The 14,981-nt window shown below is 38.0% G+C and overlaps 1 protein-coding gene across 3 annotated transcripts in view; it reads right to left on the reverse strand.

The window, feature by feature from the left end:
* nphs1 (NPHS1 adhesion molecule, nephrin) overlaps positions 1–11,398 on the reverse strand; it is a 149,056-nt gene extending 137,658 nt beyond the window's left edge. For 2 of the 3 annotated variants that reach the window (XM_083547805.1, XM_083547806.1), the window contains exons 1-2: positions 11,251–11,335; positions 4,612–4,691 (exon numbers count right to left, since the gene is read on the reverse strand). In XM_083547805.1, the coding sequence (XP_083403931.1) occupies positions 4,612–4,666 (55 nt within the window). In that variant the 5' untranslated portion in view covers positions 4,667–4,691; positions 11,251–11,335. Of the gene's footprint in view, positions 1–4,611; positions 4,692–11,250 lie in introns of all 3 variants that reach the window. The other variant, XM_083547807.1, reaches the window with a different exon arrangement.
* Positions 11,399–14,981: the final 3,583 nt, after the last annotated feature.

Below are 14,981 nucleotides of genomic sequence, written 5' to 3' on the forward strand. Positions count from 1 at the left end.
CGTAAACAAGATGTACATCGTTCGAAAAAGAAGGTCATGGGATAATAACATTCCTTTTCCAAACATTAGCTTGATTTATTGTGCAACATTGGTTTTGAAAATACATAAATATCGAAAATGCAGTCCTTACCACTTGATAGTACAGTACATCAAGTTTTATTAAAAGATTTGGGAGACAGGAGCTTTTTTTAATGTCATGGTCTAGACCATGCCTGATCATTTCTGTGTTTTTTGAATGTATTCACATTACCAGTTTCACATACAGTATATTAAAAAAAAGTATTTTGTATACACCTGACTTTTTTAGCCATATGTGGTTCTTCCGGAAATTGTTACCTCAAAGTTGGAGGCCCACAATTGTATAGAATCTAGCATAACATTTTCCATAAACTTTATCTAGAAGACTCAAACCTGTTTCAGCATGACAATGCCCCAGTGCACAAAGCCAGCTCCATGCAGATATGGATTACTTGGGTTAGAGTAAAAGATCTTTAGAGGCACCAAATTTACTAACACCCTTGTGTCTGAATAAGCACAAATGTCCACAAGTACACTCCAAAACCTAGTGGAACATCTTTCCAAATGGGGAATGTACAATGGAATTTCCAAAAAGCACAATGTTATGGTCCACAAAATTGTCTTATTTCTGAGTAAAAAACTGGTTACATTATTTACCTTTACTATATCTTTGACTGTATATTCAACATCCTTATTTATTTCCACATTTCCAAAACACAAACACTTTTATTTGCTTGAATTCGATAAGACGTGAATTTGTGACTCAAAAAGCACACTCAGATGGCTGATGATAGCTGCAGTAGACCTGCTAGCTTAAGATAGTGTAAAAATGCAGCAGGTTTTATTTTGTCGCCTACAGGAAAGACGTGCAGAGCACTCAAGAGGACAGAAGTAGATAAAACGGCTGCCGGTGTTTGTTAAGCTTTTTAATGAAACATTTGAAAGTATTTGCACAATAACACAATAACACTTCATGCTTTTGCTTGAGATTATGTATGAGGGCAGTGCAGCTGTGGCTGCAGTGAAAAAAGACTTGTTGAATTGTGTTAATTTGGTTTCTAGTTTTAGTAATTGCATTCATTAACACTAAATGAGGTACCAGCTCTCTTCTATACTGCATTTCTGTATAATATTGATGGTTTCTATAGCTGTGGTGTCATAACGATGGTATTAATTGGTGGAATGAATAACAATTGTAGTGGTTGTTATTAGATGCCAAATGGTAGTGGTCTGAGAAAGGACAACTGGTGAATCAGGGACAGGGTCCTGGGCACAAGAAGCTCACTGATGCACTGGTGGGAGTGAATGCTAACCAGTTTGGTCTGATCCCACAGAAGAGCTGCTGTAGCACAAATTACTGAAAACATTGCTCATTATGAACACACTCTGTATGGGGCTGTGTAGTTACAGAATGCCCATGCTGACCCTTATCCACAACTGAAACATGAACGTCAAAAACCGGACCATGGAGCATTAAAAGAAAGTGGTTTTGTCTGATAAATCACATTTTATTTATCATCACGTGGAAGCCTGGGGCCATGTTCCGAGGGCATACTTTGAATATAACATTACTCATTAAAGACTACATATTTTTTTTAAACATCCGTTCACATTCAACATACTACACACAGATGTCAACTAATGTTGTTTGCAAAGGAATTGTTTTGCACATTGAAACCGTGTTAATGAAAGGTCAACAAAATCGCTCAAATTCCTTCACATTTAATCCTTTCCTCATATGTTTAATTAGCTACAAGTTTTTGTGGTGTGAAACTATACCAAGGAGAAGTGGTATCTCAGTGGTTCAGACCCTCTTATTGCAGGGGGGTGAGTTCAAACCGCAGTATTATAAACTGCTGGGCCCTTGAGCAAGGCCCCTAGCCCTCAACTAGGTGTGTACCACTACACAAATTTAATGGTTAGTTAAGTACGTCGGTTTTTATGTCATGGTTTGGATAAATTTCGGTACAATTAGGGGGAAGAAATGCAAAATATAAACATAACATTACTTGTTTATATATTAATGCAGTTTATTATATTAACATTTGTGAACATCAACAGTTAAACCTTTTAAAACAATTGTAAATAAAATGGCAAATTAGTTTAAATAATATATAAAAAATTATATTTGATAAAAATAATATCTCTCTCTATCTATCTATCTATCTCTCTCTCTCTCTCTCTCTCTCTCTCTCTCTCTCTCTCTCTATATATATATATACAGTGAGGAAAATAAGTATTTGAACACACTGCGATTTTGCAAGTTTTCCCACTTAGAAATCATGGAGGGGTTTGAAATTGTCATCGTAGGTGCATGTCCACTGTGAGAGACATAATCTAAAAAAAAATATCCAGAAATCACAATGTATGATTTTTTAACTATTTATTTGTATGATACAGCTGCAAATAAGTATTTGAACACCTGAGAAAGTCATTGTTAATATTTGGTACAGTAGCCTTTGTTTGCAATTACAGAGGTCAAACGTTTCCTGTAGTTTTTCACCAGGTTTGCACACACTGCAGGAGGGATTTTGGCCCACTCCTCCACACAGATCTTCTCTAGATCAGTCAGGTTTCTGGCCAGTCGCTGAGAAACACGGAGTTTGAGTTCCCTCCAAAGATTCTCTATTGGGTTTAGGTCTGGAGACTGGCTAGGCCACGCCAGAACCTTGATATGCTTCTTACAGAGCCACTCCTTGGTTATCCTGGCTGTGTGCTTTGGGTCATTGTCATGTTGGAAGACCCAGCCTCGACCCATCTTCAATGCTCTAACTGAGGGAAGGAGGTTTGGTCCCCAAAATCTCGCAATACATGGCCCCGGTCATTCTCTCCTTAATACAGTGCAGTCGCCCTGTCCCATGTGCAGAAAAACCCCCCCAAAGCATTATGCCACCACCCCCCAATGCTTCACAGTAGGGATGGTGTTCTTGGGATGGTACTCATCATTCTTCTTCCTCCAAACACGTTTAGTGGAATTATGACCCAAAAGTTCTATTTTTGGTCTCATCTGACCACATGACTTTCTCCCATGACTCCTCTGGATCATCCAAATGGTCATTGGCAAACATAAGACGTGCCTGGACATGTGCTGGTTTAAGCAGGGGAACCTTCCGTGCCATGCATGATTTCAAACCATGACATCTTAGTGTATTACCAACAGTAACCTTGGAAACGGTGGTCCCAGCTCTTTTCAGGTCATTGACCAGCTCCTCCCGTGTAGTTCTGGGCTGATTTCTCACCTTTCTTAGGATCATTAAGACCCCACGAGGTGAGATCTTGCATGAAGCCCCAGTCCGAGGGAGATTGACAGTCATGTTTAGCTTCTTCCATTTTCTAATGATTGCTCCAACAGTGGACTTTTTTCACCAAGCTGCTTGGCAATTTCCCCGTAGCCCTTTCCAGCCTTGTGGAGGTGTACAATTTTGTCTCTAGTGTCTTTGGACAGCTCTTTGGTCTTGGCCATGTTAGTAGTTGGATTCTTACTGATTGTATGGGGTGGACAGGTGTCTTTATGCAGCTAACGACCTCAAACAGGTGCATCTAATTTAGGATAATAAATGTAGTGGAGGTGGACATTTTAAAGGCAGACTAACAGGTCTTTGAGGGTCAGAATTCTAGCTGATAGACAGGTGTTCAAATACTTATTTGCAGCTGTATCATACAAATAAATAGTTTAAAAATCATATATTGTGATTTCTGGATTTTGTTCTTTTTTTAGATTATGTGTCTCACAGTGGACATGCACCTACGATGACAATTTCAGACCCCTCCATGATTTCTAGGTGGGAGAACTTGCAAAATAGCAGGGTGTTCAAATACTTATTTTCCTAACTGTATATATATATATATATATATATATATATATATATATATATATATATATATATACATAAAAATATATACTTTTTTTTTTTTAATCAGGCATTTTATTTACAAGTGTTTAAAAATGTGAAAAACTGTTGATGTTCAGAAATGTTAATAAATAAACAAGTAATGTTATGTTAATATTTTTTTTATTGCATTTATAGAGTAGAATAAAAGGTGACATCAAGCTTTTTCTATTGGACTGATTACACACGTGTTGACGCAGCTTGAGATCCCGAAGAGATACCCTGTATCGAAACATTCGGTACACACAGTTGTACCATTAAACCCCTACACTTAACTGCTCAATTGTTTTCGGCAAAGCTGTATATGTAAACACCATGCATTTCTTTTTTTTTATACCCGATTCAGTTTGGAAGCCAGCTAGCTACTGTTCACAGTGAGCCCGTATCTGAGGTCTAATGCATGTGGAGAAAAGGATCTAGTTTTATTAACTTAATATGACACTTCATCCAATTACTAGCATGTGGAACTGACATAAAGATGTTTTGTCATTAGCATGGTAAGACTGGTAAATGATCACGCAAGTGCCTGGTGTCCACCCACATTTCTTAAGCATGCTGCACATCTTAATTTATATGTATCACTGGTGTTGGTCTCTCATTTAGTGTTTTCGTTTTGATCCCCTGGATTTCTGGAAATTAATTTCTGGTAAGGTGCGAAAGTGAGACATTTAATAACGGTAATAAAATCAATAAGTGACTTTACCTCGTACCATGCCGAGGAGCAGAAGAATAGCACTGAGCAATGACAACACAGACATCTCATCCAGTTACAGACTCGCTATCCTGTAACACACACATGTGCAAACATACAGTCAATGAATGAAAGCAGCAGGAAGTACGCAGGTTTCTGCAATACAAAAGCACCAACCGAAGACACAAGTGCAACACCAAAAACACAACAGCATGAATAAAAAGACAAACTAAAAGACCGCAGCAAAACAGCAAAATGCAACAGCAGGACTAAAAACACAAACAAAATCGAACGTGCGATCTAAAATAAAAACAACATCACCCCATCCCCCCAAAAAATTAAAATAAATAAATAAATAAATAATAGAGTACATATACAAAAGTAACAATATAAAAACACATCAGCATGGCCAAGAACACAAAAGCAAAAGCAAACACACAATTTAAACTACAACAGCCAAAATGGAAAGACAACATTAAGTCAGAAAAACACACACAAAAAATCTAAAGTACAACAACTAAAAAACACCTTAGTAAATAAAAAAAAACAACAGCAAAAGTTAAAACCGGCAACTCAATAAAAAATATAAAACATATACAACATATAAACAAGAAATACATAAAAGCAAAAATTTTCATTGAAAAAAAATATATAAATAAATAAATACAATATATAGGCTAAAGTATTGTCCTCTATAGACACCTTTATTATCCACTTGTAGTTCTTTCCCTAATTATCACAAATAGGAGACACACAATCGTATATGATGTCTATGGATGCTGTGGCATTTTTTTCACGCCTAGGAGTCCCAAATCTGTTCATCATCACACTGCTCCTATGCACAAAGGGAGCTCCATGTAAATTATGCTTTATATGGGTTGGAGTGGAAGATCTTGATTGGCCTGCTGTAGAGCTTTGATCTCAACCACTTTTGAACACCTTTGGGATGTATTGGAACACTGACTGCACTCCAGGCCTCCTCACCTACATCAGTCCACAGTCTCCATAAGCACACTCCAAAATTTATTGGAACATCTTCCAAGAAGAGTGGATTTTTTTCATAAGTGGAGGTATTTATCCAATATTGTATGGAATGGGATGCTTAAAAAGCACATACCAACTTTTATGGTCAGGCGTCCACACACTTTTGTGCATATAGTGTAGGTTCAGAGTGTTGTTTTTTGTTTCAAGTGAACGTGTCTACTGGTGTGTGTCAGTCACTCCCTCAGGTATCGTGTCTTCTACACAATCTTCTTCTACCTCCTTCAGTTTCGCCTCCTACAGCTTCATTTCAGGCCGAGCTAATAACGCATGGATTTCAGGTCAATTGCTTCACATTACCGAGCACCATGGAACAAATAATAGTGATTTACTTAATTAAAAACCAAACATTCTGCTGTCTGAGTAAACAAAAGGAGTGGAACGCTTTGGCTCTTTGAAGCATTTCCCACTGTCTATTAGTCGCACTTCATCAGGCTTTGATGAGAATTAGCTCACTGTCAGATATTCCCAATGCCAATAAACAGTGCCAGGCCTCTTCTTCTTTTTCTTCTTCTTCCTCTTTTTTTCTGCAATTATTATAATTTCGTCCTTCACAGCTGCAGAGCGATGGAGAGCTTTCAAATTCCGAGCAACTCCTACTTGTGCCATGAAACCTCAACTGTTCTCAAATCTCTCTCCATTTCGATCTCTCCCTCGTGTTTTGGCACTAATCACCTACTGGTGCGATCTCAGAAAACAAAAACCTAAACAACAGCTTTCAGTGGCATGACACCGATTCGAGTCCTGAGGGCTGAAGTCTGTGTGTATGGTGTTCATCTGTTTTTTTTTTGTTTTTTTTTTATTCACAAATAAAAACAAATAAAAGTAGGAAAAAACCATGTAAATTATGGTTTAATATTGAAAGCAAAAAAAGGTGAATGTGGGATTTTAAGTTTAAGTTTTTAAGCGTACACAAGCAAATGCGAATTACTCATTTAGTTATTTTTATTCAATTAATCATAGAAAATGTAGCAACCAAGATCTCACAATACTAAATATTTTCAATGGCCTAATGTGCACAATAATTCCAATCTAACAATCTTAACTAGTAGGGAAAATTTTATTGGTTCTATTTTTCACCATTAAACCAAACAACTTGAAAGCAAGTAAAAAAAAAAAAGGCAGGCAAGAAACTGTAAATAAGGATCATTTTAAATATTTTAGATGGGGAAAATGTTCATTTTCATTATTTTCAAAATAATAAATTAAATAAATGCAATGTACACAGACCCTAAGACAAAGAGCTACTATGGAAAATACAATTTGTTTAGCTTGTTTGTATCATACCGTGTTTTTAATTTTTTTAAACAATTTTTTTTTTTTATGAGTAACACACTTACCTCGTGCCATGTCTGACTGTGTTAAGCACCAAATCCCTCAAAAAAAATCCCAGACACTATAATTAGAGCAACACTGTACAATAAATGATACATTTTTAATTAAGTTTTTGTTTGGTTGTGTCTCGTTGCATTTGAGGGTCTTGTCAGGCTCAGTTGGTTTACTGTGCTGAAAGATTCATGTGGACAGGCACAAAAGGCCAAAAAATCATGGGGTGCAATTTAACCTGAAAGAAGCAGCAGGTTTTATGCTACGGTGGCCTGTAAGTGCAAAACACATCATCAAGCAAATGAGGAGACAACAGATCCAGCTAAACACAGCGTTTGGAACTGGAATAAAAAATAAAAATAAATAAAACCTTAATCGCAAGTCAGAAACCATGACAAAGAAAGCACACATTTGCAGCAACAGAACGCAAATATTAAAATAAAATGGTTAACAAATCAACAATTAAGAACACAAAAACAACATAAGTAGAAGCACAACAGGAAATCAGAGAACATTTGCAAAACAAAACAACACAAACAAAAAAACATCAAAAAGAGAAACACAAGTAGAAACACAATAATGGTTAATAACCTTAACAATATGACAAACAAAAAAATATAACAATAAAATAACTGACCATTTAAAACACAACAGAAGAAAACACTTTTGTACATCGCTGTGGACAAGGGCGTCTGCTAAATGGTCCAAATGTAAATGTAAATATAAACACAATTACAAGAAAATTAGACACCAAAAACAAAACAGCAAAATCTCAAAACCAGCCAGACACAACAACAACACTAGAAATAAATACAACAAGGAACACAACACAAACACCAAAGATAAACAAACAAACAATTAAATAAATGATTTAATTAATTCAAACAGCTAAAGTGGAAACAAAACATAACAAGAACCACCCACCCATCCATCCATCCATCCATCCATCCATCCATCCATCCATCCATCCATCCATCCATCCATCCATCTACCCACCCATCCACCTATCCATCCATCCATCCATCCATCCATCCATCCATCTACCCACCCATCCATCCATCCATCCATCCATCCATCCATCCATCTTCCCACCCATCCATCCATCCATCCATCCATCCATCCATCCATCCATCCATCTACCCACCCATTCATCCATCCATCCATCCATCCATCCATCCATCTACCCACCCACCCACCCATCCATCCATCCATACACCCACCGACCCATCCATCCATCCATCCATCCATCCATCCATCCATCCATCCATCCATCCATCCACCAATTCATCCAGCCATCTATCTATCTATCTATCTATCTATCTATCTATCTATCTATCTATCTATCTATCTATCTATCTATCTATCTATCTATCTATCTATCTATCTATCTATCTATCTATCTATGGATTTGCTGTTGTTTTTGTGTTGTTTTGGATTCGCTGCCATTTTATTTAACTCATGTTTATTTCATGCTGTGCTTGTTGATTTGTTGTTTTATTGATGTTTTGCTGTTGTTGTTCTATTGTAGTGTTTTTTAATTGTAGATTTTTTTGTTGTTTGTTGTGTTTGCAGATTAGCTGTTGCTTTGTTGTAGTTTTACTGTTGTGTTTGTAAATCGGCAGGTATATTTTTGTTTTGCTGTTGTGTTTGTAGATTCGCTGTTTTTGTTTTGTTGTTGTGTTTGTAGATTTGCTGTTGTTTTTTGTTGTATTTGTTGATTCGCTGTTGTGTTTTCGAATTTGCTTGGTTTGTTTGATATCGTTTTATTATGTTTTTGAAATTGTGTTTTTCAACTTGCTGTTATGATTTGTTGTGCTGTGCTTTTGAATTTTTTAATGTTTTGTTTTGTAGTTGTGTTGCGTTGCGTTGCATTTTTGAACTTGCTGTTATGTTTTTTCGCTGACGCGATTGTGGTTTTGTTGTTTGCCGCTGCATTTTTTTTACTTTGTTATTATATTTGGTTATTGATGTAGTGGCCACCGTAACATGCAGATTCAGACAAACCTCCCAGAAACACAGACGCCAAAACAACAGTCAGTCGTAGTTAGTTCAGTTAGTGCTGAAATTATACAGCAGCTGATGGATGAGTTTGACTGTAGCCTGAGACACTAGCAGTCGAGTTTTATATGCGCGTTTTCTCTTCATAGCCTCAGAATTGAAATATGTCTGTGGCTATGAGAATATCCATCAGTCCAGGCAGATAAAGCTCTGCAGCGCTCTAATCTGTTTAGATCCAGGCCTGCTGTGTCAATATGCTTTCCACACGCTATCGAAGATGGCAGCACATGCTGCGACAACCGCGCTGCCTACGCTCTGCACGTTTCCCTTCTATAATCGTTTCTGACCTTGCCTCTTTCTTTCTCATTCTCTCTTTCTCTGTATCTCTCTCTGAGCAGAAAGGAGAAAGTTTGATTTGAAATTTGATTCGCCGATGAAACTTTCTGGTCGACCGAAGGGAGAGGACACCGACCGTGACCCTGTTAGGTGAATTTTAATGGCTTCTTTCATAACTTTTTCCAACGGCTTGACGGTTTCTGGCCTTGGCCTATTTGATGTGAAAGGCCCATGAAATCAAGCGATGTCCAGGAAATGAAGGCTTCACTCAGAGCCGCTCCTGAGCTATGCAGATTGGAACACACATTGCTTATATGCTCCAAATCCCTGTTTTGCTTTGATTATGTGTGGTACATGGTATTTCTGGGTGTGTTTTTTTTTTGAGGGATGGATGAAGTGAAGCGCTGTAAAATTCAAGAATTTCCAACTGGAAACCGAATACCGCCCCTAAACCTTTTTGCGAGAGTGCTGATAGAATTTCTTTAAAATACAAAACCGAATAAAGCAAAAGCAACAAATGATTTTTTTTTTCTTAGGACAAAATAGGGACAAACCAAAGAACAACAAATCCAATGTCCAAGCTGAATTACTTATACAAAATAGGACAACACATTTTAATATGAGCAAAATACAATGTTTTGTACATTTTGGGTTTTTTGCTGTTTGCCAGAATTCTTTCTGAGCTGCAAAGTTCAGCATGAAATCAATTTAAATATATTGGGTACTTATGTAGTAATTTTCCAAACCTAGAATTCACTTCCACAATAAGAATTTCCATGTGCAAAATGTTATAAATGAAAGGGGGTTATTAAATTTGAATTTTTTTTTGACAAAACCAAAACTTTAGAAATATTATAAATAATCCACAACTATATTAAAATGAGACATTCTGGGAATTTCTCACCATTTGCATTTTTAGTCTTTCAGTGGGTCACTTTTTAAAAATATTTTTGTAAAATTGCCTCAGTAAGCGCCAAGTGAATATACAGTAACTACACTTTCCACAAGGTAAATGCAGAAATAAATACTTTGCAAATCAAAGTATAAAAAAAGTCAATTTCTCTTTTATATAATACACAATCGCTTTTAAAAGGTTTTATGGAATGCTTGTGAATGTATTGTGAAGGCTCAATGTAAGTACCCTTCAAAATGTACTTTTTTATATAAGTAGTTTTCAATAATTTCCATAAATGCTGAAATACTATTTGTTAGACTTTTGTTTTCTGCTGTAGAACGCCAAGGGGAGTGGTGGCTCCAGCGGTTAAGGCGCTGGGTTACCGATAGGAAGGTCGGGGGTTCAAGCCCAGGTATCGCCAAGCTGCCACTCTTGGGCCCTTGAGCAAGGCCCTTAACCCTCTATGCTCCAGGGGATCCTTACGAGAAAAATAAATCAAGGACCGTGACGTCGGAGCGACGTGGGGCTGCCTTTCCGTGGGCTCACCACCTGCAGGAGGGACCGTAAGGGACCGGTGCTGAGAGGATTGGGCAGCAGTCAAAGGCGGGGGCCTTGACAGCCCGATCCCTGGACATGGAGAAGTGTCTGGGGAATCTGCTTAGACTGCTGCCCCCGCGACCCGAATTACGGATAAGCGGGAGAAGATGAATGAATGTATGTAGAAAGCCATGGTACCTATAAGTATCTATGATTCAAGTTTAAACCAGCGAGCATCCTTGGTTCACATCAAGCAAAATTACTGTGCTGTCTGTTGAGCTTTTCAGTGTAGTCAAATCATCAAAATGTGCCTTTAACTTTATAACTTTTTTCCAACACCCACCTGTCGCATGAGTAAACTCAGTTCTGACAGACAAAAAAAAAAAAAGAACAACAAAGTAATGATGATAGACGCCTTCTTTCAGCTTCACATCACCTCACCCTGACTAAGTCTTCTGAGAGGCACGAAGAGAAAGAGGGAAAGCAAGTAGATTTGCATGAGAATAGTTAGAATTTACCTTTGTTCAACGTGGTGCGACTCGATACTCATCCTTTGGTGTAAAGTGGGTACACTGGCGAAGACACTCCAAGTCTATGATGTTCACACCCTTTCTCACTGACAGCTCCAAAATGGCATGGGGGAGGCAAGGAATGAAGGAGGGATGTGAAAGCGAGGAGGAAAAAAGGTATTAGATGAGAAGTGCTGACGTAAAGAAAATAAGACGAAGAATTCATTGGAACTTGATGCTGCAGCTCTTCACAGGTCATTGCCCTGCTTGCTTTTAATGCTACGTCTTTTTATAGTCTCTATTCAGCAATATTGTGTAAGGTCCTTTTAAGTTGGATTTTGCGGTGATCTATTACAATTTTCTTCATTGGTTGGATTAACAGGATTGTTTGGCTATACATCTCATTCATCTAGCAAATGCATTTTTTTATATGCTTACATGTTAAGCAAGAGAAAAAGCACAGAGCTGAGCAGTTGCAGGTTAATGGCCTTGCTCAAGGCCCCAGTAGTGCTGACTAAGACATCAAAATATCAATTTAATACTAAATGACTTGGTTTCAACATAAAGCATTTGTTTACACACCACAAATACAGTGGTGCATTTAGACACAACATACAAGGTGCGGTGATTTCATCATAGACATCAAGTTAGAAGAAAGAGCAAATGTGAAATTCTGCATGAAACCGGACAAATCTGCCACAGAGACGTCAGACATGACTTATGTGTTTTGTGTGGTAGACACAACTCAAGAGCGACAGAACGTCACTGTAGATGACAAGAGATCGGGAAAACCTTCAACAAGCACAACCTCACGAAAATGTTGAAAACATTCAGCAACTTGTGCATGATGATTGTCTGAGAACCCAACTCGACAAATTTGGCTCCTTTGGAATTCGCCTTCTTCCCAAAGATGAAAATCCAGCTCAGAGGTCGCTGTTTTTACACCATTGCAGAGATCCAGCATGAATGGGTCCCTGGTGGTCTAGTGGTTAGGATGCGGCGTTCTCACCGCTGCGGCCCGGGTTCGATCCCCGGTCAGGGAACCAGTCCCAGCCACTCTTAGTGCCGGTCTCAAGCTCGGATAAATGGGAAGGGTTGCGTTAGGAAGGGCATCCAGCGTAAAAACATGTGCCAAATCAAACATGCGGATGATCTGCTGTGGTGCCCCGTAATGGGAAAAGCCGAAAGAAAAGCAGAGATCCAGCGTGAATAGCAGAATGTCCTTAACACTTTGAAAACAAGACTTTCGGGACATATTTGAGAAGTGACAAAAATGCTGGGAGCGATGTATTGCTGTGCAAGGGGTCTATTTGGACCATCACACCCATATGTTAAACCCTGACTTTGCAAACAGTAACCCTGAGCCTTAACCACTTTTATGCAAAAAAGGACATTTAGTGCCCCATAGATTAGGATGGGTTCCCTCTTGAGTCTGGTTCCTCATAAGGTTTCTTTCTTATACCATTTTAGGGAGTTTTTCCTTGCCATAGTCGCCACAGTCGCCACAGTCTCGCTCACCAGGGACAAACTCACAATCTTATTCCTTCTTTATTACGCATTATCTGTGTAAAGATGCTTCGAGACAATGTCTAATGTTAAAATCGCTATATACACAAAAATAAATTGAATTGAATTGAACTGAGATACCACCTCCCCTAAAGAAGCTTTAAGATCACCCATAGCAGGATTCAAACCCTAATCATTTACATTAACATTTGTGGCATTTAGCAGATACTCTTGTCCAGACCGAAGTACAAAACTGCTTTGAGTCTCTAGCAACGAATGAATCTACACTGGTATGCTTAAATCAACTTATCAACTTAAGATAAATCAGCGTACAACTCTGTTGTGTTTTTTTTTTTTTTAAACAAAGCAAAAAACATCACAATCACTAATGTCTCAGCCTTAGCCCTCTGTTTTCGCATATCCCAGCTTGTCAGGAAGCTTCAGTCAGAGCGCAGGTTCAGCCTTGCTACAGTGCCCCTGCAGTAGATAGGGTTAAGTGCCTTGCTCAAGGGCCCAACAGTGCCAGCTTGGCGTTGCTTGGCTTGAACACCGACACTTATATCCATTGATAATTTTGCCGCACTTCACAACTCTAGGGTCCTTTGTATAATTCTGAGTCTCTGTAGTTCAGCTTGTCCTCCACGTCAAATTGGTTCCTTCTCTGTTTTCACTTTTCTGTCTTTCCGGTTTGGGTATTGTGTGAGTATCTTGATGTATCTCTGTGATTGACTGGCATTCCATTCCAGATGTATATATTTTTTTGCTTCACCCCAAATATTCCTAGTATAGCCTCTGGATCCACTGTCCAGAGAAATTAATTAATTATTTTTTCTTTATTATTTTTCTTGCTTGTTTTAGCACTGATTGCAGTTCAGGCAGTTCATGTTTAGTAGTTCATAGTTAAGTGTGCTATATATCGACAAAACAGTGGCACTTGGTTAATCTTGGCATTTTCACACATAATTCTAGTCATAAACATGACAAAAGACACAAGGCACCAAGATATTTTGTTAATGCATTAAAGCTTCTTAAGCAATCTCTGTACTTGCACTCAGGTTGTGGAATAAGTTTGACTGGCTCTCACAATACAAACACTGAAGATTTCCAGACCTCTTCACCAAGCACTTAAATGTGCACTTTAAAAACACTTTTACATGTTCTATTTCATTGAACCAACTTTCTTCGAACAGGCCTTTAGCTTAATGGTATAGCTTGATAACGCCATTTGAAAAATGCTGCAAATGTATATAGTTGAAAACATGGAACTGTAACTAGTCACAAACTATGCCATTTTGACCATACTTTACTTGATAATCGGTGGGTGGCACTAGTATTCTATATTTTTTTAGTCTCTTTTCTCTAGTCTGCAAAGCTTCATTACAAGCCTTGTAACTGGCAAGGTGAAGTCTGTAACAAAGAGCTCGAGACAAACAAGAGACGCTTTAGTGGTTTTTAATAAAACATACCCAGGACAGAATTGTTTACAAGAAGCAGGTGAGCATGAACATGAACAAAACAAGAGCATAACAGTAGATATTTGTAGTTTTTAAACTGATACGTGGCAGACAAAGAAAATCTGATTAATTTGAACAATGGTTGAATTTTAATTAGAAGAATGATCAACATGTTATTTGATCACAGATGAATTATACAAGGTACATGACTTTCTGGGAATCTGTGCAAAGTATTTTTTTAAAAGAGTCCTTAATTGACTTGAGGGCTGCAGTTGTTCATTTTCAGACAGTCGAGGCTACGTCTACAATAATCCAGATGAATTTTAAAATGCCGTTTCTGTAAAAACGCTTCTCGTCCACGAGAAGGTACGAGTGGTAGGAAGTCCGGGTAATCTATGATAGCTACTAATAGATCCGACAGTGAGTGAGGGGGAATCTGGACCTTATAAAGGGGATAGGTAAATGAGGAACAGGTTTAGGTGATTAGAGCAGCCTGGTGGTTCTCTGACACCGAGTTACTATGGCTCAATTTAGGATTTTTCTATCTTACAATGACGATAGTAACATGACAAAATTTGAAAAATATTTAGATTTTTGCACGCCAGGCAATGAGGTAAAGCTTGTTCACATGATCATCCTTGTGCCCACTTTCACATACATATAAACTGTAAAGTTTATACATTACAGCACTGTAAATTGCTCTGTTTTGCTAAATGATATTAAGAAATTACAGTTTACAATTTCATACTTATCACCATTCTTTAAGTCCTGAGTAGGCTA

Source organism: Silurus aristotelis (assembly GCF_946808225.1).
Source record: "Silurus aristotelis genome assembly, chromosome: 8".
NCBI classification, from domain to species: Eukaryota; Metazoa; Chordata; class Actinopteri; order Siluriformes; family Siluridae; genus Silurus; species Silurus aristotelis.